This window comes from Barbus barbus (genome assembly GCF_936440315.1).
Source record: "Barbus barbus genome assembly, chromosome: 11".
NCBI lineage: Eukaryota > Metazoa > Chordata > Actinopteri > Cypriniformes > Cyprinidae > Barbus > Barbus barbus.
Window position 1 is genome coordinate 10155012 of NC_136739.1, and position 26163 is coordinate 10181174.

A 26163-nucleotide genomic window follows, 5' to 3' on the forward strand; every position below is an offset into this window, starting at 1 on the left:
CACAAGCCCCCAACACAGGGCCTTGTGACAGGAATGTAGGGCACGTAACTAAGGCGCGTAAGTATCGCCGCGTGACCTTGATCGTGCGAAGCGGGATCCCCTCGGAGAAAACCCCCTGGTTCTGAGCCACCAATGCAAGGGTCTCATGTACAGCAGGCCAAAAGGTATCACGTTGGACGCAGCTGCCATCAGACCCGACAGTTTCTGAAACTGCTTCACAGTGAGTGACTGGCCTTCTCTCACTCTCTTGACTGCCGTGAGGATCGACTCGATACGAGCAGGAGAAAGACGTGCCTGCATCGTGGTTGAATACCACACTATGCCCAGATAAGTTGTCCTCTGTACTGGAGAAAGCACACTTTTCTTTGTGTTTAGTCTTAACACCAACTCTTTCATGTGAGCGGGAAAGACATCTCGATGCCGAACTGCTATCTGCTCTGATTGAGCTAGAATCAACCAATCATTGATGTAATTCAGTATGCGGATGCCCTGGAGTTGCAGGGGAGCCAGAGCAGCATCCACACACTTTGTGAAAGAGCGGGGTGAGAGTGTCAGACCGATTGGAAGAACCCAATATTGGTACGCTTTGCCCCGAAAGCAAACCTCAGGAACTTCCTGTATTGAGGAAGGATGGATATGTGGAAGTATGCGCCCTTCAGATCTATCGTCACAAAACCAGTCCATGGACCTGATTTGACACACAATCTATTTGATCGAGAGCATCTTGAACTTCAGTCGCATGACTGAGCGGTTCAATAAATGCAGATCTAAGACGTAACTCCTCATCCTTCTTCAGAACGATGAAGTACCAGCTGTAGAACCCGGACTCTCTATCGAGACCACCTCGATGGCCTCCTTCCTAAAGAGAGTGTCTACTTCTTGTTCCATGACCAGAGCCTGCTCGAGGCCCACCATAGTGGGAAACACCCCGTTGAATAGAGGCGGACGTGACCCAAACTGAATCTTGTAGCCTTTTTCTACAGTGTGCAGCACCCAATGAGACATATTTGGCAGAAGCTTCCACACTGGCAGATGATGTACTAAGGGAACCAGTCTCTTGAGACTGGCCTCTGGTATATTTAGAGCTGCTAGCTTGGTGCCCTGAAGCAGAGGACCGGCAGGGAAAACAACTGATCTAGCTGCTCTAAAGACCTCTCAGGACCGCTACGTTTCCAGGCGGAAGCTGAGAGATATACTCGCTGAAGCACCAGGGGTGGGAGGGTTAACGGAACAATCTCCTGAGTACACTGAGGAGAGACGGGTACCGTATGCTGAGGTGTGAACCGCTCTTTCCCAGAGGGGCCTGCCTTCAGATGTCCTGACATCCTTATTGATATCCTTATGTCAGGACCTATTGGCCGAAGCCTTCTTATTGAAAACAGCGGTCATCAGACCAGTCATCTCCTCTCTCCTGCCTTTCTTCCTGGGGGGGGGGGGGGACGTTTCTGGACTTCTCGATGTGAGGAGCTAGTACACAGCTGGGGATGATCCCGCCTGTCAGCCCCATGAGAGCGGCTAGGGAGAAATCGCTGAAACGCTGCCGCTTGTTTCTTGGCCTCCTGGAACCTGTCGACGACTGTGTTTACTGAGTTGCCGAACAGGCCAGAAGGCGATATATGGACATCCAGGATAAAGACCCTGTCTTTATCGTTGATCTGAGACAGGGTCAGCCACAAATGTCTCTCTGTGGCCGCCACCAGGGCTGCTATAGACCGCCCAATTTTATTTCTTCTACCTCGTTCATCTCTTTCAGCAGGTCAGCTTGGAATGCTTGCAAAACCTCCATAGTGTGCAAGAAAACTCCGGCCTGATCCGCCTCCATGTAAGCCTTACCCAACAGTAGCTTGGTGGGTAATACCGGGGCCTTAAGGGAAGATACACCGCCAGGAGAGAGCCCGCAAGCATATCCTCAAGCCGGGGGATCTTCCCATAATCCCACTCATTCAATCCTAACACATTAGAATAGTGATAAACATGGGGACTGAAGAGGCAGGACTAGTGTGGATTATTCCACGATCTAGACACCTCAGTGTGCAGATCGGGAAAAAACTGCAGACCTCGACATGGAGGTGGAGATTTCAAGCTCAGGAAGCGTTCATCGAGCTTGCTTTTAGGACGCTCCTGACGCTCTTTCTCTGCTGGCCAGTCAATGTTTAATTTAGCCACAGCTCGTCACCACCTTCAACAGCTCCTCAAACAAGACAGACTGTGGTGGCAAGTCCACAGACTCGTCTCGTTCGGCCTCAGAGGAAGGCAACACACAAACTGTGTGCAACCCCACCCATGATGAAACGAGGGCAGGGAGGAACACACAGCCTGAAACGCTGCTTGTCTGACTCAACATCCTTGCCAGACTTTGCCATAGTAAAGAGAACTATGAAACAGGAAGTACAACAATAAATATGACATGACACACATAGAGTGCTTACTGAACAACAGAAGCTGCCACTGTCTCCACCGCTCGTGCTTTTATACTTCCTGGTCGCTACGTCATCCCCGCCGGTGACGTCACCTGGGATTCCCTCGGATGGATTACACACGTTTCAGAGCATGGGAACACAGGGGCGTTCCCGAAGCGTTTCTCGATGCAGCGTGTTCCCGAAGGGGAATGTTATATTTTCAGACACTTAATTGGATGTTCATTGCAATTAAATGAAAACGTATTATAGGTAAAATTATATTAAATGCAATTAGCAGAATTTTAGATATAGTTTTTTCGACCAACTTAAAGGGTTAATTCACCCAAAAATGAAAATTAGTCCATGTTTTACTCACCCTCAAGGCATCCTAGGTGTATATGACTTTCTTCTTTCAGATGAATCCAATTGGAGCAATATTCAAAATTGTCCTGGCTCTTCTAAGCTCTATCATTGCAATCAGTGGATGTTTCTGTTACACAGTCCAAAACATGTAAAATAAAGTGCGCAAATCCATAAAAAAATGTGCCTCACATGGCTCCGGGGGGTGAATAAAGGCCTTTTGTTGCGAATTTGTAACATTTTTGTAAAAAAAAAACAAAAAAAAAATCCATATTTAAAACTATGCAAACTTTCTTAAAACTATATGTGTAACTTCCACTATCTGTCAGTTGCGTTCACGAGAGACTACCTTTCCGGCGGATGATGTAGGACACCAGCGCAGCACATGCGTGTGTGAGTCTCGCAAAAACCAACGTTTGTTTATAGGAGCAAGGGAAGCAAAGTTTCCTTGCTTTACCAAAGGAAAACCAGTCTACTCTTGGCTTATATATCAAAATCCTCCGACATTTTTCTTTACAAATCCTTGTTTTGTGCTTCTAATTCGTGACTGGCATTTTGTTTTGTCATCTCCGCGCTCGTCACTAATCACGCAATGCTGACGTCCTACGTCATTCGCCGGAAGGACTTCTGCTTATGACAGTTAGATGAAGTGAGAGAGATGAAATATGGATATTTTTATTACAAAAACGCATGGAATTGCAACAGGAGGCTTTTATTCACATTTGTTTATGGATTAACGCACTTTATTTTACGTGTTTTGGACTGTGTAACAGAAACAACCGCTGACTGCAATGATAGAGCCTAGAAGAGTCAGGACAATTTTTAATATAACTCTGATTGGATTCGTCTGAAACAAGAAAGTCATATAAACTTAGGATGGCTTGAGGGTGAGCAAATAACAGGATAATTTTATTTTTTGGGTGAACTAACCCTTTAAGTAGGATTTAAGTACATCTTTATAAATAATTTCATAATTACAACTATTATCTCTGAAATATGGTTAAAGTGTAATGCTGAATATATTGACAAGCATTTAACTAAAGATATTTAAAGCCAAATTTAGTAAAACATATTTTGTGATTTCTATTGAAATGTGTTTGTCTTGTATTCAAATATATTTGTAATTGCACATAAGTAAAGATAAATTAGCAGTTTAGTACATTTGAGATATATTTACTTTCAAAACATTACTGAACCAAAATAAGTGCTTAATGAAAATGCACTATAAAGTAAAACCGTTCATTTGAGATTATTACAAAGTGCATGTTTAAAAGTGTGTTAAGAAACAGTCACTTAGGAGTTTTTTATTTTTTATTTATTTATTTATTTTTTCCCCAAATACAGTATATGCTTTTAAGATATTACGTACACTACAAGTGAATAAAAGTTTATCACTCTGGATTCAGAAGGTTCAGAAGAGAGAACAGAGAGGACTAAAAGCAACCAATGCAGTGCTCATAATGACTGAAACTGATACAGGAGTGCAGTAATGATCATTTTTTTGGTCAATGTAATGAAGGGTATCATCTGTGCTGCTCTCTGCCCTGCATTTGGCCTGTGGTTGGCCTGAATCTGGTCCCTGTTTGGGCTGGGTTTGGCCTCATTGGCTCTTTATATCTTTGGTTCTGGTTCAGATCTTGATTTGGCCAGGTCTACTGGCTGTTCTGCAGGAGTGACCCTGGCCTGATAAAGCCTGAGCTGAATCCAGGCCCAGAGCTGCCACAACCTCGCTGAAAGAGGCTAATGGAGAGATATTAACTGCTCCTCTGGGCAAATATACAGCACTGAAAATGCTCAAAGAAAAAATACATGCTGTGTATAAAACTGTACTACTTCGAATTTATGGTGAACTGTTGACAAATTTCCTCATTCAGCATTCTGCACTTTAAAATTATGGATGAATTACTGTGCATCTAAGTAAAAAAAACAAAAACAAACAAACAAACAAAAAAAAAACATGACAACTATCTTTTTTTTATTATTATTATTATTATTATTAAAGGAGACCTATTATGCCTCTTTTTTACAACAGATAAGCCTCAGGTATCCCCAGTGAGGTATGTCTGTGAAGTTTCAGCTGAAAATACCCACAGATAATTTATTATATCATTTTGAAAATGCCTGTTTTGAGTGGAAGTAGAAACAGGCTGTTTTCGTGCATGTCTCTTTAAATGTAAACGAGCTGCTGTTCAATGAGGGCTGTGCCTTTACAGATACTCTGCTAAAAACACATCTGCTTGGTTTTGATTATCATGTCTATTGCGCTGAAATCATGCGTTTTAAACCATATACGTTTTTTGAGCGCACACATCCAAAGAGAACGGCTGTCACATGGCATGTGAGTACTAAAATAAATAATCTTTCATATCATATTGTGCTTAAACTGTCGAATACACACGTTTATGTTAAAAACACACAAGTTACAGTCGGTTATGTCTGTGAAGGTAAACAGCTGGGAAAGAAATTGCATGCTTTTTCACATTTTCTTGGGCTGGTAGATGCACCTGATTACAACATGGAAAAAGTCTGATTTTCATGATGTGTCACCTTTAAAGTACTGGGGTGGAACCATGGTAAAAGTTATGGCATCAGATGATAATACCATGGTATATTGATAAGGTGACCAGATTTCTCATGGTTCAATACGGGACAGGACGGGGGGATTTTATTTCATAAAATCTAAATGAATATATATATATATATATATATATATATATATATATATATATCGCCTACATACACACAAACATTTTTATTTTTTAAATAAGTGTTACATAAAAATAAGAAAGCAAATTACAAACCATAAGACAAATACGATAGATATAAATTAAATATTGAATAAACTAATTTTTCTAATACAGTAGGTTTATTTAACATGCATACATTTATTTAGCATCTTTTGTTGTTTGATTAACATCAATGAGACAGACAGGTATTTAATTAGGCTGCTGTCCCTTTAAAACCGAATTAATGTAATATACTGACACATATCCGGTTTTCATCCACCTGTTCACGTTCACGTAAGCCATAACCGACTGTATTTACGTGAGATACTCCACACGATGGACATTTTGACAGCTGTGTGTGCATTTGACAATTAAGGCGCAAGCAGAACTGATCACAGAACTGGATCGTGTGGGCACGTGGCCGACAGAGTGCTTCTGTATTTCATTTAGGGTGATTATGCCTATTCCACCTTCACTTACTGGAAGTTAATCAATAACGAATTGTGACTGGATGGTAATTAATTTTATTCTACGACAAGCTTAGTTACCTTTGATTAGGCTGTTCTTGCAGGACAGAACACTTCTACTTCTCGCTCTGATCACGCAGTCGTAAAGAAATTTTGAAATATGGGACAAAACATGATTTTTTCAAAATAAGTCGGGACACTCAAACTAGAGCTGAAACACAGGACTGTCCCGGGAAAAAACGGGACGTCTGGTCACCCTATATATTGATATATCACAGTACTTTACCATATTTACAGTATGTGGCTTGGTGTTTAATGTACATCACAAAATCAAACAATGCAAAACAGCTGTATCTAAGCTCCAAGTTAGAGAGAGTCTAGACATATGTGAACATTCATCTACCTGTTGGACATCCTGCTGAAAGACACAGAGCTGCAGCCTCTGATGTAAACGGACTTTACGGTGCTGCCAGATGCTCTCCAGACGTCTCTGGTGATGCAGGACCTCATGGACCACGTCCAGAATACAGTGCACAGCTTTAGAGTAGTTAGCAGTTGCAGTCAGAGACTCTGAGTTACCGGGACTCAACGGCCGCTGAAGAACGTCCAGCAAAGCCTTACCATCCTGGCTCACCTGCAGAGAGAGAAAGAAATGAGAACTATTAATCAACAGGGATGCAGATGGGTTAATTTGAGCAAAAGTGATAGTAAACACAATAACAATTTTACAGATTATTTGTTTTTCAAATGCATGTTGTTCTTTTGAATTTTCTAATCTTTGAAGAATCCTGAAAACTGCATCATGGTTTCCACAAAATATTTTGAATTGTAAAAACATTTCACAATATTTAATGTGTTTTTGTTAAATGCTAAATGCAGCTTTGGTGGGCATAAGAGACTTGTTTTAAAAACATTTTAAAAATCTTACCGACCCTAACCTTTTGAATTGTAGTGTATAGGTGGCTTAAAATATCTTTATAATAATTTTGGCCAAACATAAATGGTACCAAATTATTATTATTATTTTAAATCTGTGCGTGTAAAAGAATAAAATTTCACAACAAACTTAATTTTTATATGTCAGAGACGCTCAGCTCTAGAATCAATGTTTGTTGTTTTCTATCCACAGCCAAATATGGGTAAATACTATCTCCTTTTTCTTTTCGCGTGTGTGTGTATATTTATGTAATTTTTTATATAATTTTAATTTTCATTTTGCACTAAATGTTACACATATGAACTGGAAAATGTCAATTTAAATACAGAAATACTTTGTCATTTTACATATTTCATTGCCATTTTGCATATTACATTTCAAATTGAATTTAGCAACACATATGCTTCCATACTAAAACGCTGTCATATTCTAAATAAGTATGAACAATTAAAATTAAATTGGATTTCAACAGTTAATTGCAGTCATCTTTTCATTACTGAAGGTGTTAGTGTTTAACGAGACAAACATAACTACTAAAGCGATAAGCATAACTACCCAAGTACTACTTGCGTTTGTGATCTGAACAACACTAACCCTAAAAATTATTTATAAGCATGTGACTTATTCAGCATTGCTCATTGGTATTTGTTGGAAACTGAGATACCAGCAGAAACCCAGTGCATATTTGATAGAGTGAAACTAACCTTAATGTTGTTGTGTACTGAGCTCAACATGACAATGTGACAGTGAATGATTCTATGTTTTAAATGAGATCTACAACAGAGGACATTCTCTAATGTCAGATCATTAAACAGAGTCATGGGTAAATTATCAAGGGCTTGGAAACACAAGGATAAACATTCAATCATGCACAGGACACATAAAAGCACTGCAGTCTGAGTTTGAGGGGTGGAGGTCTGTGAACTCAAGTAGTACAACAACATCATGACACTGTTTTCCTGTTGTGTCTTCAGATTAATTAGGGCTGTTTCACTAATTTCTTCTAGTTCAAACAACATTAGTACAGCTGTAGGCTGATTATGTAACATAAGCACAGAGACTTTCCATCATGACTGAACAGTTTTAGACATGAAAAAAGTCGTGACGTATTGTCAAGTATGGTGACCCATACTCGAAATTGGTGCTCTGCGTTTAACCCATCCAAGTGCACACACACAGCAGTGAGTAGTGAACAAATGCACACACACACACACACACACACACACACACTGTGAACACACACCCGGAGCAGTGGGCAGCCATGCTGCAGCGCCCGGGGAGCAGTTGGGGGTTCGGTGCCTTGCTCAAGGGCACCTCAGTCGTGGTATTGAGGGTGGAGAGAGCGCTGGACATTCACTCCCCCCACCTACAATTCCTGCCGGCCGGGGGCTCGCAACCTTTCGATTACGAGTCCGACTCTCTAACCATTAGGCCACGACTTCCCCAATGACTGACACGAGTGATTGGTGAGAAAACTATCAAACGTAGTGGTGTATGTAGATGAAAATACTTAAAATAAAATCTAAAAAAGTATAGCATAGCCAATGATACAATACATTAAAGTTAAATATGAAGCAGCTACCGATGCGATGCAATTCACCCCTATTATGATGCAGTGTGATCCGATTTTGATTCGATTCAACACAATGCGATTTCATGCAATATGATGCAATGAAAAAAAAAAAATGTATGCAATTCAAAATTGTACAGATACTATAGTTCGCTTTTATTTCTTTGGTTCAGACAGACATCCATGTTAATCTATATTCTATGTGACTCTCACTTTAGAGAGGAGAAATCAATCTACATTTAAAATATTGGACACAAAAATGATTGTGTATTTATATTGCATCTACTAACCGATGCAAATATGTTAGAAATGATGCATTGTGATACAAATGCCAACTTTTATGCTGATGCCCCAACGCAAATAGGTGAATCTTACCATCCCTAATATATATTTAAATATATAGACAAAAAGTATTCTTGTAGCTTTGCAAAATTACGGTTGAACCACTGATGTCACGTGGATTATTTTACCGATCTCCTTGCTACGTTTCTGGACCTTGACCATGGTAGTATGCTTGCTGTCTATGGGAGGGTCAGAGATGTCTCAGAATTCATCAAAAATATCTTAATTTTTAAGTTCTGAAGATGGAACGACATGAGGGTGCGTAATTAATGACAGAATTTTAATTTTTGGGTGAATTATGCCTTTAACTGTCCTTTCAAATTGGTGCTGTTTTAGTATCATTGCTATGATATAATTTTTGTTAATATTTTAAATTATGTTTCATATATACATATATATATATATATATATATATATATATATTAGGGAAGCACAATATTGGATTATTGCCGATATCCGATATGCCAATATTTTTCAAATGATTTTGTCCGATACCGATATATTTCCTTTTTGTTTGGAAACAACACCAAATCTGTCCTGTGCAGAAATTATAAGGAAAATATTTTTAATTTTGGTTAGTTTTTAACAAGAACTTATTTGTTAGAATTAAATAAACCATAAAGAAGTTTTTTTGACAGCACATTGAAGCTTTGGAAATAACTATAAATAAACTATATATTAATCGCTACTTTTTTTTCCCTCAGAAAGATGCTGTGTTAACCATAATATTTTTTTTGGTATTTATAAGATTTAACATTTGTAGCTGGTCTAAAGCAAAAGAGTTGTACAAATTCTGAAAATCTTTTAGAGCTTATGATTTGTTTAAAAAATAAAACACATAACACATTAATGAATAAATCAGTATATATAAAATTATTTAATTTACAAGTGTCATGTTTGTTTCCCCATGCAAGCTATAGCTTCTGACCTTTAAATCAAAACATACTCATTATTTTATGACATCAATTACTGCTTTATTTAATCAGAAACAGTCTAAATGTTTATTTATATATATTTGACTTTTAATTGAATTAGAAGTAAGCCAACAGCGCCCCCTACAGATTAAAACTCCTTACATAACGGGCATTAGGACCTGGGGGAGGCTGTCACTGCTTCCGCTGCATGTGCTATTACTGTTTACCCTATCACACACAGAATGCCTCATTCTGTGCATTCATTAAATGGATGGGTTAAATGCAGAGCACAAATTCCGAGTATGGGTCACCATACTTGGCCATACACCACTTAATACATATGTATATATATATATATATATATATATATATATATATATATATATATATATATATATAATTATTATTATTATTTAGTCATTTAGCAGACGCTTCTATCCAAAGCGACTCAATTTTAGTAATAAAGCAACCAAAACTAAAAGCTAAAACTTTATAAATACTACCCATTCACATTTTAAAAATAAATAAATTAAATAAAAATAACAAATGCATATACGGTATATATATCCTATCTGTCTGCCAGATGGATCAACAGCTTCCTGACAGACAGACAGCAGTTAGTAAAGCTTGGCAAATTCACATCCAGCACTCGAACCATCAGCACTGGAGCTCCTCAGGGCTGCGTACTCTCCCCACTGCTCTTCTCCCTCTACACCAACGACTGCACATCTAAAGACCCCTCTGTCAAGCTCCTGAAGTTCGCAGACGACACCACACTGATCGGCCTCATCCAGGACGGTGACGAGTCTGCTTACAGACAGGAGGTTAAGGAGCTGGCTGTCTGGTGCAGTCTCAACAACCTGGAGCTTAACACGCTCAAAACTGTGGAGATGATCGTGGACTTCAGGAGAAACCCCCCTGCTCTCCCCCCACTCACCATCATGAACAGCACTGTGACTGCAGTGGAGTCATTCAGATTCCTGGGCACCACCATCTCTCAGGACCTGAAGTGGGATATTCACATTGACTCCATTGTCAGGAAAGCCCAGCAGAGGTTGTACTTTCTTCGCCAGCTGAGGAAGTTCAACCTGCCTCAGGACTTACTGAAACAGTTCTACTCTGCCATCATTGAATCCATCCTCTGCACCTCAATAACTGTCTGGTTCAGCTCAGCTACCAAATCTGACCTCAGAAGACTACGGAGGGTAGTCCGGACTGCTGAGCGAATCATTGGTACAACCCTCCCCACTCTCCAAGAACTGTACTTATCCAGAGTGAGCAAAAGGGCTGGTAAAATCACTCTGGACCCCTCACATCCAGCACACAACCTCTTTGAACTGTTACCATCTGGTCGACGCTACAGAGCTCTGAGCACCAGAACGACCAGACACAGGAACAGTTTCTTCCCTCAGTCAATACATCTCATGAACACTCAATAAATAAACGTAGAACACACAACTAATACATTATCCATTCACCACACTCACTTATTTTATTTTTATTTTCTCATTTCTAATTTGCACATACTTGACCTGTACATACATAGTCGCCTATATTATATATTATATATTGTGTATTTTTTATTTTTTATTTTTATTTTTATTTTTAATTATTTATTTTTATTTAATTTTTTTTTTTGCTGCTTTGTACATTGGTTATTGGCTATTTCCTGTTATTTTGTTTCATTACCTGTGTCCTGTCCTGTTACTGTCTTTCTGTTGCACTGTGGAGCTTCTGTCACTATAACAAATTCCTTGTATGTGTAAACATACTTGGCCAATAAAGCTCATTCTCATTCTGATATATATATATATATATATATATATATATATATATATATATATATATATATATATATATATATATATATACACACACTCACCTAAAGGATTATTAGGAACACCATACTAATACTGTGTTTGACCCCCTTTCGCCTTCAGAACTGCCTTAATTCTACGTGGCATTGATTCAACAAGGTGCTGAAAGCATTCTTTAGAAATGTTGGCCCATAATGATAGGATAGCATCTTGCAGTTGATGGAGATTTGTGGGATGCACATCCAGGGCATGAAGCTCCCGTTCCACCACATCCCAAAGATGCTCTATTGGGTTGAGATCTGGTGACTGTGGGGGCCATTTTAGTACAGTGAACTCATTGTCATGTTCAAGAAACCAATTTGAAATGATTCGAGCTTTGTGACATGGTGCATTATCCTGCTGGAAGTAGCCATCAGAGGATGGGTACATGGTGGTCATAAAGGGATGGACATGGTCAGAAACAATGCTCAGGTAGGCCGTGGCAATTAAACGATGCCCAATTGGCACTAAGGGGCCTAAAGTGTGCCAAGAAAACATCCCCCACACCATTACACCACCACCACCAGCCTGCACAGTGGTAACAAGGCATGATGGATCCATGTTCTCATTCTGTTTACGCCAAATTCTGACTCTACCATCTGAATGTCTCAACAGAAATCGAGACTCATCAGACCAGGCAACATTTTTCCAGTCTTCAACCGTCCAATTTTGGTGAGCTCGGGCAAATTGTAGCCTCTTTTTCCTATTTGTAGTGGAGATGAGTGGTACCCGGTGGGGTCTTCTGCTGTTGTAGCCCATCCGCCTCAAAGTTGTGCGTGTTGTGGCTTCACAAATGCTTTGCTGCATACCTCGGTTGTAACGAGTGGTTATTTCAGTCAAAGTTGCTCTTCTATCAGCTTGAATCAGTCGGCCCATTCTCCTCTGACCTCTAGCATCAACAAGGCATTTTTGCCCACAGGACTGCCGCATACTGGATGTTTTTCCCTTTTCACACCATTCTTTGTAAACCCTAGAAATGGTTGTGCGTGAAAATCCCAGTAACTGAGCAGATTGTGAAATACTCAGACCGGCCCGTCTGGCACCAACAACCATGCCACGCTCAAAATTGCTTAAATCACCTTTCTTTCCCATTCTGACATTCAGTTTGGAGTTCAGGAGATTGTCTTGACCAGGACCACACCCCTAAATGCATTGAAGCAACTGCCATGTGATTGGTTGATTAGATAATTGCATTAATGAGAAATTGAACAGGTGTTCCTAATAATCCTTTAGGTGAGTGTATATATGTATACGTACAACCACACACACATATACATATATAATTTATAAATGTGTGTGTGTATATATATATATATATATATATATATATATATATATATATACATTTAATTTCCATTTAGTTTGTTGAAGTATTAAAATAACTAAAATTAAATAAAACTAAAACTTAATAAAAGACCTATACAGACATAATAAATTCAGACGTTATTTAACTAAAATGAAAATAGATAACAAATACAAATCACGACAGTATAGTTTATCAGTAATCTTAAGAAATAACACTGCCAAACACACATGCTAAAAACAACTTACTTACACATAGTAAGAAATGGTTATAAAAACTGAAACAGAAGTGAAAAAAGTAGTAGAAAAGAGGAGAAATAAAAAGTGATACTTTGCCGGTGTCCCTGCCCGGTGGAGTCGCACGGTAGAGTCAATGATCTTTACACTCTTCTGTCATCACATGAGGAGGCCTTCACACGACAACTGCCGCGACCGCTGCCGTGGTAAACTAAGCTTTTTTATATCATCTAACAAAACACTAATTGAATTTAGCTGGACACACTTTCCTTATTATATATATATATATATTTAAGAAAAATATGTTAAGTTTATTCATTTAAAATATTTATATATAATATCAATTATATGAATATAAATATATACATGGAAATACATGGAAATATTTTCAAAATATATACTGTATGTGTGTGTATTTATATATACATAAATATACACAGTACACACACACATATATTATGTAAACAAAAACTTATTTTAGATGTGTTTCATCGCGATTAATTGTTTGAATGCATGGATATATATATATATAGTAGGGATGGTAAGATTCACCTATTTGCGTTGGTGCATCAGCATAAAAGTTAATATTTATTTATATATAATTATTAGTAGATGCAATATAAATACACCATTTTAATGAATTAATCATTTTGAATTTATGACAGAATTTTCATTTTGGGGTCACCTATCCCTTTTATACAGTGGTGTTTAATTGTATGTTTGTATCAAATTTACCAAACTATTTTCCAAACTAAATGCTTTTCAAATATAACATATTTTAAAATAAAACTGAATCATTTTTCTCCCAATAATTCCTGTATTTTATTTATTGCAATCTCATTAAAACTAAAACAGGCACAAAAAAAAGGAAGAAAGGAAGGAACGAAGGAATTAATGAATGGATGAATGGATGAATGAATGAATGAATTCTGTTTGTGTCATGCAATTTTTTTTTTTGTCATTCTTTTGTAATGTTTTCTAAAAGGATATCAGCTGCTAGGAAGTGCATCTGCTAAACAGCCTAAATCGGGCGTAAATTCAAATACAGGATATCGAGTTCAGTTCTCACCTCTGTATAAGCTTGAGTGACTTGTTCATATAGCGTCTGATGGTGATGAATGGCCAACTCCAGATCCTGCATCTCTGATGGCAGCCCGCCCTCACTGCACATCTTACACCAAGCTTCCACACCAGACAAAAACTGCACAGACACAAGCCATTAGAAACTATTACACCACTGCCACCATTGTTTTTAACAGCATTTGCATGCTCTGAGAGCTACAGTTGAAAAACACAGATGATAAATAAGAAATCAGGCACCTGTTCAGATTTCTGATGAAAGACAGCAGACATGGCGAGGATGGTGCTGCGTTCATCGAGAGCAGCGGCGAAGCTCTTCCACTCCTGATCGAGCTGCGTGCTGATCTGTTTGATCTGCTGAGACGCGTAGTGACCCGCCTCCGACAGCCGCGACGCCACCGACATGATGCGGTTTATGTTCACATATGCATTCTGGGAAACATGAGATCAGACAGCATCATAACATGTAAAGGCAGGAGAAATAAACAAACATTGCAGAAGAGCAAGTCATATAAACTAGTGAGAATCTAACTTCAGAGCATTTAAATATAAATCAGCGATAAATCACTGGAGGTTGTGTGTTACAGTGCACAGGTCAGTAAAATAATATTGGGAAATATTATTGCAATTTAAAATAACGGTTTTCTATTTGAATGTACTTTAAAATTAAATGTACTCCTGCTACCAAAGCTGATTTTTCAGCATCATTATTACTTCAGTCTTCAGTGTCACATGATCCTTCAGAAATCATTCTAAAATGCTGATTTATTATCAATGCTATAAACAGTTGCAATGCTAAATATTTATCTGTGATACTCAGGACTCTTTGATCAACAAAAAGTTAAAAAGAACAGCATTTATTTAAAATAGAAATATTTTCTAACAATAAAATTCTTTATTATCACTTTTTATCAATTAAAAATGTATATATATATTTTTTTTTTTTAAGACAGAAAGAAAGAAAAAAAACATGGTTACACTTTTTGTAAGGTGTCCTTGTTACAGTGTAATTACACTTAAGTACTGAGTAATATTAATTAACTACATGTGCTTAGTATATGGTTAGGATAGGGTTACTTGCATGTAATTATGCATCATTTATTGTTATTATAATAGTAAGTACATGTAACGTGTAACAAGGACACCTTTAAATAAAGTGCTACCAAAAGTACTTATATGTGTATTGTAACGGGGCACACGAGACGAGAGAAGTGCGGATCCATATGCAAAGCTTTATTCAATGACATGGTTAAATGTCAGTAATAGAGAGAGTAAAGAGAGTAATGCAAGGACAGATGTGGGTCAAACAGCAGCGAACGTAATCCAGAGGGCAAGACGATGGAGTAATTCAACTAACAGACTATATATAGTCCAGACGAGGGGAGAACAGTATTGAAGGAGGAGTAGAAGTAATCCGAGGCAGGTTAAAGTCCAGGACAGGCAGGCAGAGAACAGACTAGATAAAGTAAACCAGGCTAGAATCAAGACATGGGTAAACAGGTAATAAACAGGACAAACCAGACTTAGAAATACACGGTATGGCTCCGTAATGTAGCTATCACTAGGAGAGCGATAAACGCTAAACAATACTCGGCGATCTGAGAAGGATCTAAGTGGGTGTTATATAGTGTGTGTCATTGGTTGCAAGTGAGAGAGTGTAATCAGTGAAGTGGAGCATGGGAAATGTAGTTTATGGTGACATGTGAAAGTCTGTGTAGTGAGAGAGTCGATATAATGGAAGAATGAACTCTGGTGGCAATTGGCAAAAGTCCAAGAACCGGATTCGTGACATGTATATTATTACAAATGACTTCTATTTTAAATGATGAAAATTCAGCTTTGCATCACAGAAATAAATTGCAATATTTCACAATATTACAGTTTTTTTCTGTATTTTTATCAAATAAAAACATAAACTTAAAAGTTTGAATGACAGTGTATATATAGCTTCAAACGCTGCTAATCCAATTAGAATTTAGAGCCTGAACTAGCCATTTAAACGTGTTAATAACAAAAGAGTTCATGACAGAACAAGCCTTCCTTTTAACCAGATCAGAGTAATGACACTGTGAACACAAACGGACTCATATTGGAATCATAGCTTAATGAGGCATAAAACAACAATCATGCTGGGATAAAGAAGAGGAGGATGAATGAGCAGCATGAGTGTGTTTGTGTCTGAGCTCGGATGATTGGGAGGTTGATTAAAGTGGTAGGAGGAATCCTGGCTAGCTGAGCAGAAGACAGCTCTCTGAACGAGAAGCTTCACGACATACTGTGAGCATCAGAGGACCAATCAGGCTGAATAAGCTGCATAAAGGCCGGTAAACAACCTTTGCTATGATTTTGGGAAACTGGTTAACTTTGAACAGTGGGCCAGCTCAGCCACCCTCCTGAAGGGACAGTTGATTCAAAAATCATCACTTACTCACCCTGGTGTTGTTTTCATCTCTCATCAATTTTGTCCATCCATTGAAAGTCCACACAACCAAAAAAGCTTTGAAATGTTCATATAAACATTGTTCAATCCTTCTTTAAGACTTCTAAAGAGATCACTTTATTTGATAAATAGAATTACTTTAAGTTTTTATTTTAATTCAGATATAAACACTGATCAATGAATATAAATTTGGTGCATTTAAGTCCATCAGGGAAGTTGATGAAGCATTTATGAGCTGGGAAGTTGAAATTATGACTTACCTTGCTTTCAAATCACTTTGAAAGTGAAAAAAAACCCAAGATTTTTTAAATTCTACATCTACAATCTACATAAAGAATGTGCATTGGGTGTGCTTTTAGCTTTTTTATGTTTTGTTCTTTTTATGAAGTTGCTGTAAAAAATAATCTTTATACAACATTTTTGTGCAATACTAATATAATTAGTACATGCATTTTTTTTTTTAATTATTATAAAAGAAAAATAAATCTTTACATTTTAAGAAATGTACTATTAATACAGACACTGCATCCATTGCCTCAACTCAGAAACTCATACACGTAATTATGACTTTGGGTTCGTTTGGTGACATTCATGTTCGTTCAACTTATCCGTAACAAGATCTTTCCATCATGATTTGAACGTACCAATAGCTCATCAAATATATTCAAAAGAAACCCAAATTATGTGCTTGCTTGATTGTGTCTCTTCTGAAGATTTTGATTATTCCACTCAATTCATTTGGATTACTTTATTATTTGGAGTCTTTATGAACTTTTTGAAACTTGAAAATTTTGGTTGTGTGTCTCTTCAATGCATGGACAAATATGATGAGAAAATATCCATGTTCCAATGAGCGCAAATCTTAAGAGTGAATAAATGTTGACAGACTTTTAATTTTTCAGTGAACTATCCCTTTAAATGTTATGAACGACACACCTTATGACAATTCTTAACTAGTGTATTTTATGAATGAAAGAATTGGCGATTTGGTATAAATGTTCAAATACATATGAAATCGCCAGCTCATACAAAACGTATGAATTCTCTGAACTTCAAGTTAAGAAGAAGTGGCATTCAACACCAGCAAACAAGACTTCCACAAGCATCAGCATGACATACCATGGAGTTCATGGCAAAGTGGTTGTGTTGAGTTTGCATCTCCACAGCATGCTGGTAGCTCATGCCGATCTCTGTGTGGCTCTGCAGAAACAATTCCTTATTGTGACTGATCCAGTCAAACATCTACAGAAAGACGAGAAGAGAAGGTCATTACATATAATCCTGCACCATTCCTTTATGAAGTTTACGTACTACCACAGTTGGGGGTGTGTTATTAACTTGACAGCATGCATAATTAATCAAACACGCCAGGCTAAGGACAGATAACAGAATGACAAATGTACAAATCTTAACCATTTTGTTTCAACAGACGATAAGGAATCCATTTAGATAAGAGTGTTAATATAGGGAGACACCATTGGATCAACAGCGTTCTGTGTTTTAGTAGGAAAAATGAAGGATTATTTTGTACAATCAGCGTGGTTTGCTGGGACGTTTGCTGTATTGTCATGACAGCCCGTCTAATTAAGATTAATCCACATGTTGATAATTTGCTTCGCTAAAGCACAGATATCAGTTGTAAACCTTTTAAAGGATTATACTGTCTAGAACATCCGTCTAGCAACATTTCTAACACAATCTGCATCCTAAATACCTTTTTGTCAATGTCAGAGTTTGCCATTCCCACCTGTGACATCATATAGGCTACATGCAGCTGCAAGAAAAAGTATGTGATCCCTTAAGGGTTTACCATAAAACACTTTTTTTTTTTCTCAGTCATTAAAGTTTAGATCAAATTTGATAACTAATTCATGCAGAAAACTGTGGTAAATTCTAAAAGCTGACTTCTAAAAAAGTTATTCTATCTGGAGCCCAAACAATAAGACAATCAAATTTCATTGCCAATTATGCACAAATCCATTCCATAAATCTTATACTGTTGTAACTGTACATACTTTACACATCAAAGCTTTATGCATTGCATTAATTAATTCATAAGAATGCTTTAATTAATAGATGGAAATGCAACATAATGAACAATAAACAAATATGCAAATACCAAAGTCATTAATATTCTGTCTACATGTTTCACCGCCATGACCTCCACTGCTTCTGACTTATAAACGATGTACCTCCAATACCAAATAACTGTCCTAAATAAATATTTAATTAGAGCTGATAATTAATTGAACTTGTAATCAAGATACGAGCTGAGAGACAGCATCATTGATAATGTAGTTGACTGCCTGCATTCCTATTACATTAAATGGCCGGTTTAATCTAATAGGTCTAGGCTCGTTCTAAGAGAAGTAAGACAGCAGTATTAATTAGCAGAATGACTGCTCGCTCTTGGCCTTTTGACACAAGGAGGCCTGGCACATTGACAGACAAATGATTTTCAGTCATGTTCACCCGTGACGAGTGAAAGGTTGTGTGTGTGGGAGCTAAAAATAAACGCCTGCGCTCTGAGCGAAATGAAATCATTAACACAAAGCACTTATATGTACTCAGCATCAGACAGCCCCTGTGAGTGGCCCCTCTGCCCCTTCACCTTATCTCTGAATGTTTATCTCAAACTCACTGCTATCATGAAGTGGGTGAGTTAGTGTGAGGTCACACTTTTAACTCTATAAAGCCTACAATATCACGCTAATTTCTAAGGCCTCTGCTTTATCAACATGATCAGAACTACATGTCTTCTGTCGTCTGAATGATATAAAACAATTTTAGGAAGAAAAAGGCCTTTTAGTATAATTTTAAAATGTCCCCCTTTAGACATTTGTCTTGTGGCTGTGGAATCTTTAATGATTAATATAGTAAATATAAGAACAACTTTCATATTGTTAGCAATATTTCAAGCGGAATACTTACTAGACTAAAACAACTTTTTAAATTCAATCGCGTATAAAATATGATACATCAAGCTTTTAAAGGAATGTTGTACATATTTCATTAATCACTGTATTGCATTTCATTTCATTATATGTTTTGGCCCCCACAATAAAAACTACAGAGCTTTGATCATAAATCTAAGCATTTAAATATAATCTAAGACATGCTAATGGCAGATATAGAGTGACAAGTGCTATTTATATCCATTTTATGTAAATAATCTCTTATACTGTCCTTGATTTTAATTTTATCTGTTTTTATTATTTCAGAATTTTATTTTACTTTTAGGCCATATTGTATAAATATCAGGAACTCCACCAAATTGCATATAATATCAAAACCATAAAAACACTTCAATGTTTCTCATATTGTCACAATCGCTCAGGGAACACGGAAGCACGGAACGAGGACACAGAGAAGAGTCTTTAATATCCAACAGGGTACATGGAGCACAGGCAGGGAAGACATTCAAGGACCAACAAACACTAACTGAATGGACTGGGGCTTTTAAAGACAGGACAATCAAGGAACTAAGGAGAGACACCTGGAATCAAATTAACAATTAACATGAGGGAGAAACTGGGTCACGGAACACATGGGGAGCAAAAATACACAACAAAAACAGTCCATGATCCTGATACATTCAATGTTCACGTTAAGTCTGACTATTTTTATTTAAAGCCAGACTTTACATGGTTAACCAGAAATACACACAAAGCACTCAAGGCATGATGTGAAGTATGAGACCTCGAGTGCCTGTTTGTTTTAAAATAATATGAAACTATACAAAATACCAATGTTAAATAAATTTTTATTGCAGTTTATAATGGACTTTTATGCATTCATTAAAATCAACAAAATCAAGATTTTACAACAAAATCAGATTAGTATTTAGGCTATATTCACACCGCAAGCCTTAGTGCTCAATTCCGATTTTTTTTTCTCAGATCTGATTTTTTTGTATAGCTGTTCGCATTGTTGTTTTAAATGTGGCCAACATCAGATTTACAGTGTGAACAGATCATGGTCCTGAACTGCGCAAAAGAACGATACGAACAGGGTTTCCAGATTTTCACAACAAAATCCACCAGTTGTTTCTCAAAACTAGCCCAATCATGTTCAGGGGGTAAATATCACGTTAGTGGGGTCGCGTTCAACCCACAAAATTGAAAAGCAACCCGTGGCAACAGTGGAAAAAGTAGCCCAATTCCGCATTGAAACTGTGGATTTGGCGCAGCTCGCCCGTCATACGGAAGTAAACACGGAGGATATAAAGTAAGCGATTATGCGTTTATTTATGGTGTGATCTGCTGCAGAAGCCAGCGAAATTATGTGCAGGCGATAAAGACAAGGATGTGGCAAAAGACAGCAGAGTTTTTAAACTTTTATGATACGAGCCCTCATGTTTTGCTTGTGGAGTTGTCACTGGAATACATATGAGTTCTGACACATCACTGTACTTCCACTGACTACCTTTCACTACTATCTTGATAACTTTGGGTATGTAAAATCTTTTAAGTGTCTCTCGTCAGCGCGGAATTATGACGAATGTCGATCTAGAGTGACGTAAGAGCCGCATGAAATCCGACATGACCGTTCACATTGCGGTCGCATTGCAAAACATCTGACATGGATCGGATTTAGTACCACATATGGAAGTGGCACAAATCGGAATTGAAAAGATCAGATTCCATGCGGTTTGTGCTGTTGACACTGTCATGACAAAAACAGATCTGAGTCACGTGTGAGCAAAAAAAATATGACTTGGGCCACTTTTGCCTGCAGTGTGAACGTAGCCTTAGAGTCAGAAATGTGATTTGTGAAAAAATTCCTTTTTTTTTTTTCTGGATCAGCCTTTAAAAGAAATAATCAACAAAACTGATCTTGCATCAAATGTCAGTTTCATTCAAAGACAAGTATGCATTTTGTAAACATGTTGGTGATTGAAATAAACCAGTTTTTGGAAAAAGTTTTGGGGTAAAGCATACCTTAACTGTATCTTTTTCCCAAATCCAGTTTTATTACTTATTATTTATTCATTTAATTAGTCATTCACTCACCCTCTGAATTACTCACTCACTTACTCACTCACTCACTGAATTACTTACTTACTCAGCAAACATGTACTTATATCCCAGGTAAGAATGTCAATTTTTAAAACTGAAAATGTAATTATATTGTTTACCAACCATAATGTTAACCGAAACAGTTTGGATTTTTGTCTCGTTATATTTTAGACATCATACTCAGATTGCACCATATTTTTCCTCTTATTTCTGGCGCCAATGCCTAAACGATAATGCTGTATGTCTTGGTGTTTCCTACGCCCTCTAAAAGTAAAAGACACTAAAAAAGCTAATACTTAATCTGCAAAGTTTGGCACTGTGTTGTGTACTCACGATACAGGAATTAAGATTACAATGATGAGGTCAAATGGCTAAAATAGCAGAGAAGCTAGTGTAAATAAGGTATGTTAGCCTGGGACAGATCTCGATTTGAAGAGGAAACAATAAGACTGTTGTACGTTTAACAATACATAAAATTCAATTAATAACAATATTTAGTATATTTATCATGCAACCAGGAGTTTCTGCCTTATATAAATCTGCATCAGTTTGCATTCGGGTGTTATTACAAATCATACAAATTGTCTACATTTTTGCCTAAATTAAAATGTAATGTTTTTTTTTTTTAAGTAATAAGCATTTTTCTTACAGAGAGAAATTGGACTGTCTCGGATGCAGTGGAGTGGAAATTGGCAGACCCCACCTTCCAGAAACAAGAGGTATGTTCTAACATGACCATTTAGCAGGTTCACAGGGCTGAACGTTAACGTTTTTGCACTTACAGTACTGTGCAGAAGTCTTAGGCCACCATTTTGTTTCTTTCTGTTTTTTAATACTGCCTATAAATTTCCTGTATTTTTTGGTTGTATTCTAATAAAATGATATAGTCATTATACCATTTCTAAAACAACAAATATAATGGTGGCCTAAGACATTTTCACAGGCCTGTAGCTTTTCTTTTACAGAGGCAGAATGTTTTTGTACCACAGGCAACACACTTGTAGTACAAGTATAAAACATCTGTTACAGAGGCAACTGCATAGGAATTATAGAAGTGTTCCATATGAATTGTGATTAATATACGTATGGACTCGTTGCACACAGTAGATTACAACTTCCAGTGTAAAATAGCAGTGCACCATCGATTAACCTATGGCTACACGATTTGGGGGGAAATAATTGCAATTATTCGGGTTAATTATTTTGTGTTATCTCCCATAATAATGATAATCCTCTTTTCCGGTAGGTTACTGTGGTGGCAGAAATTGGAGGCAGTACTGTGGATGAAGCCAGAAGAAGAATGATGGCCTTCCTTTTGGACCACCCCTTATCAAAAGAGTTCAATTTTGTTGGCCGGCATGGAAAGCGAGAGTTTCGGGGGCTCAAACTGCTTGAGGTTGTATAAGGTATGTTTACTTGCTGTTGGATTATTCATAACATTTATGTGCAAACAGAGGTTATTTGGTAGAGTTGAGTTTGTTCTTCATAAATCAGTGGAATCAAATGAGTTTGATTGTATGCAAATAATTGTCCATACTGGAACAAACAATACCCCAAATTATGAGAATATGGACCAGGTGTACTGCTTATTTTAGTGATAAGTAACTGTTAATTTGTGGTGTAGCGATCACAAAATTCAGTTTATAATATACAATAAAATTCAAACTTTGTAAAAGACAAGTACACTCTTAAAAAATGCTGGGTTAAATACAACCCAGCGGTTGGGTTACTGCTCAGAAGGTGGGGTTAAACAACCCAGCATGTGTTCTGTCCAATATTTACCCAGCACTTGGTTGTATTTAACCCAGCATTTTTTAAAGTGTACACTAATACAAGTGAAGTGATACTAAAATAAGAATAAATTAAGACATCAGATGCAAAAACCGTCTGAAATTTTCTTCTAAAAACATTTTTATCAGACTCTTATGTTTATGTTCAGTTATTTCACTGTAATGGCAATGAAAAGGACCTACATTTGCCTGATAAAAATTATAATTGTTTAAAAGAATTTCAGATGGACAGATTTTTATATTTGTGATTAAATGAGGCATTTAATTTTCATGTCAACTATGCCTTTAAATGTTGCCCTGTGCCCTTGTTTACAAAGAAATCATATGTTTATGATAGAATATTATATCCGATACCATTATTGTGTTTCCTTAAAAAAAAAAAAAAAAAATGGAGATGACTGCTTATTTATTGCAAGGGTTTAAATATGGAATTTAATCTAAATTTGCTCATTGTGTTTTACAGGAAGCTTGAAAAAAATCTCTTACAAAGCAAATTACCAGAAAAGAGGCAGAAAAGTCAGTGTCAAAGTGGTTAATCGGTGACGGGAGGAAACTGTTCTGCGAAGTCATGTAGTGGAGAGCAAGATGGGTAAGTCTTAAGATATTATTTTTAAGTGGAAATACAGTCTTTAAAAAGACAAGAAACATCTGTTTTAACTGAAAAAGTGGCACAGTGGTTGATTATTTGTTGTCTTTTCAAAGGGCCGTTGTGAGAGCGAGGACAGAGGAGTGAGGAGCTGCACTGTTGGTTTGTTCGTTTGTGAAATGCATTTTAGAGTTTTCAGATATGAATATACATACGATACAGGTTATGCCAAATAATGTTTGTCAGGAGCTTCAATTTAACTTTAAGATACTTATGTTTTGTAAAGTTGTAAATATACAAGTTTTAATGGTCATGTTCAAATTATTCCTACGGAACCTTGCTTAAAGCATTCAGAATAAAAGTTATATAGTTTTCCAGGAAGTTTAAAAATAACACTTTTTTTTTTTTTTTTTATAGATGCTTGTGTTTTATGAAGTTGTGACTGTACAAGTTATGATAGTCATGTTTAAATTATGCTCAATAAACTTTGCTTAAAAGCATGAACTACTGGTTTCTGTTTATTGAATACCTTTAGCATTTTAGTGGATTTAATGTAATGTTTGTGTTTAGGGGTTTACTGTAAAATAAGGTAACCCAAGCAGACAAATATGTTAGCCCATGTGAATACCTGTTATGGCCCATAAGAGACCTACATAAGACCTAGCTGGGTCCCATCACCAACCCATTGTAGGCAGACTTATGTAGGCACCAAATGGGAGCTACATGGTTAACCCATATGGGCCCTATATGGAGCCCATCAAGGACCCATCATCAGCCCATCTGAGTTAGGCCACCATGGAAACTGAGGACAAAATTAGCTGGGTCCCAGTTGGTTAGCCCTGGTGGGCCCCAGATATCAGCCCAATTGCAACCCCTATGGGCCCCACATGGATGTCTTGACTGGGTCACTTACTTTCTCAATTATTCACAAACACTAGCTATGTTTCCATCCAAAGATTTGAATTAAATTTATGCGCAAAACTGGAATATCGCATAAAATATTTGCGGATAAAGCACCGTTTCCATTCAACTGGCACTAAGTATCACTAAGAAAACTAGGAGAAGCCACTGAATATAATAATTATAATACATTACTTAAATTACTTGCGCCTCAGAGTGAGCAGACGAAACTCAATAAATGCAGTCATTGCTTTCGGAGGGGGATGTCATTTGGGAACACAGTCATGTAAGACAGTTATACAGAAATACTTTGAAAATAGACTTTGCTCAGGCATTTCAGAATAACCATAACAACATATAGATGCTGTGAACGAGATCGGTCAGCTGGTTAGTCAAGTTATCCTGTCTGATAGCGCAAAGTCACATGGCTTTTTCAATGCACATGGAGGAATTTTTAGGTAAATGTGTTTCCATCGTAGTTTATGCACATTTTTTTCTTATCGGATAAAAAGTTTATCCAACTCAAATGTGCACGTAAGATTTTTATGCACATTTTTAAAAAATCTTGGCATTTCCATCCAGCATTTTTTTTTTTTATACGATATTCCAAAATGCGCATAAAAATAGGTGGATGGAAATGTAGCTCCTGACTTACACTTGTCATAATTTTGTCAACCCATACCAGGTTAAACCAGTGCTAACTTACCTTCTCTGCGTCTTGTTCAAACAATCGGAGCTGGAAACACTGATCCAGCTTCAGTTTTCTTAGGTGCCACATCTGGTGCAGGTGCTGTCTGGTGCTGTGGAGTTTATCCAGCAGACTGGCGATCTTCGGAACCAGACTCTGGAAGTCAGCACTTCCAGAAATACAGTTCCTCCCTGAGAAGCCATCACTGGAGCGGATACACTGCAAGAGTCTCTGGCCCTCGTGGTCTAGCTCTTCCACGGGAGCCTTCATCACCTTCTTCTTGAGCTGAGTGTGCTCATCGATGAGTCTCCGAGAGCCCTCCACATCCACCGGGAACTCTTTCTTAGTCAGCATCTCCTGCAGATCTTCCAGACGGGAGAGAAGGTGAACGGCGCTGGCCAGGAACTCCTCGAGAGCGACACGGAGCTCAATCCATTCCTCATGATTATATTCCAGAGATCCCTCAAAGTCCTCTGTTAACTGAGACGGGTCTACGAGTTTGGTCAACCCCTCCACAGATACCATGCTAGTCTGTCAGCGAGAAGGTATGG

General features: G+C 37.5%; 1 protein-coding gene across 2 annotated transcripts in view; it reads right to left on the minus strand.

Moving 5' to 3' along the window:
- LOC306876618 (kalirin-like) overlaps positions 1-26163 on the minus strand; it is a gene marked incomplete at its 3' end in the record, with an annotated part of 270920 nt that overhangs the window by 139378 nt on the left and 105379 nt on the right. For both annotated transcript variants that reach the window (XM_079427930.1, XM_079427929.1), the window contains exons 5-9: positions 25631-26143; positions 17750-17872; positions 14431-14622; positions 14180-14311; positions 6356-6586 (exon numbers count right to left, since the gene is read on the minus strand). In XM_079427930.1, the coding sequence (XP_079284056.1) occupies positions 6356-6586; positions 14180-14311; positions 14431-14622; positions 17750-17872; positions 25631-26143 (1191 nt within the window). The remainder of the gene's footprint in view (positions 1-6355; positions 6587-14179; positions 14312-14430; positions 14623-17749; positions 17873-25630; positions 26144-26163) is intronic.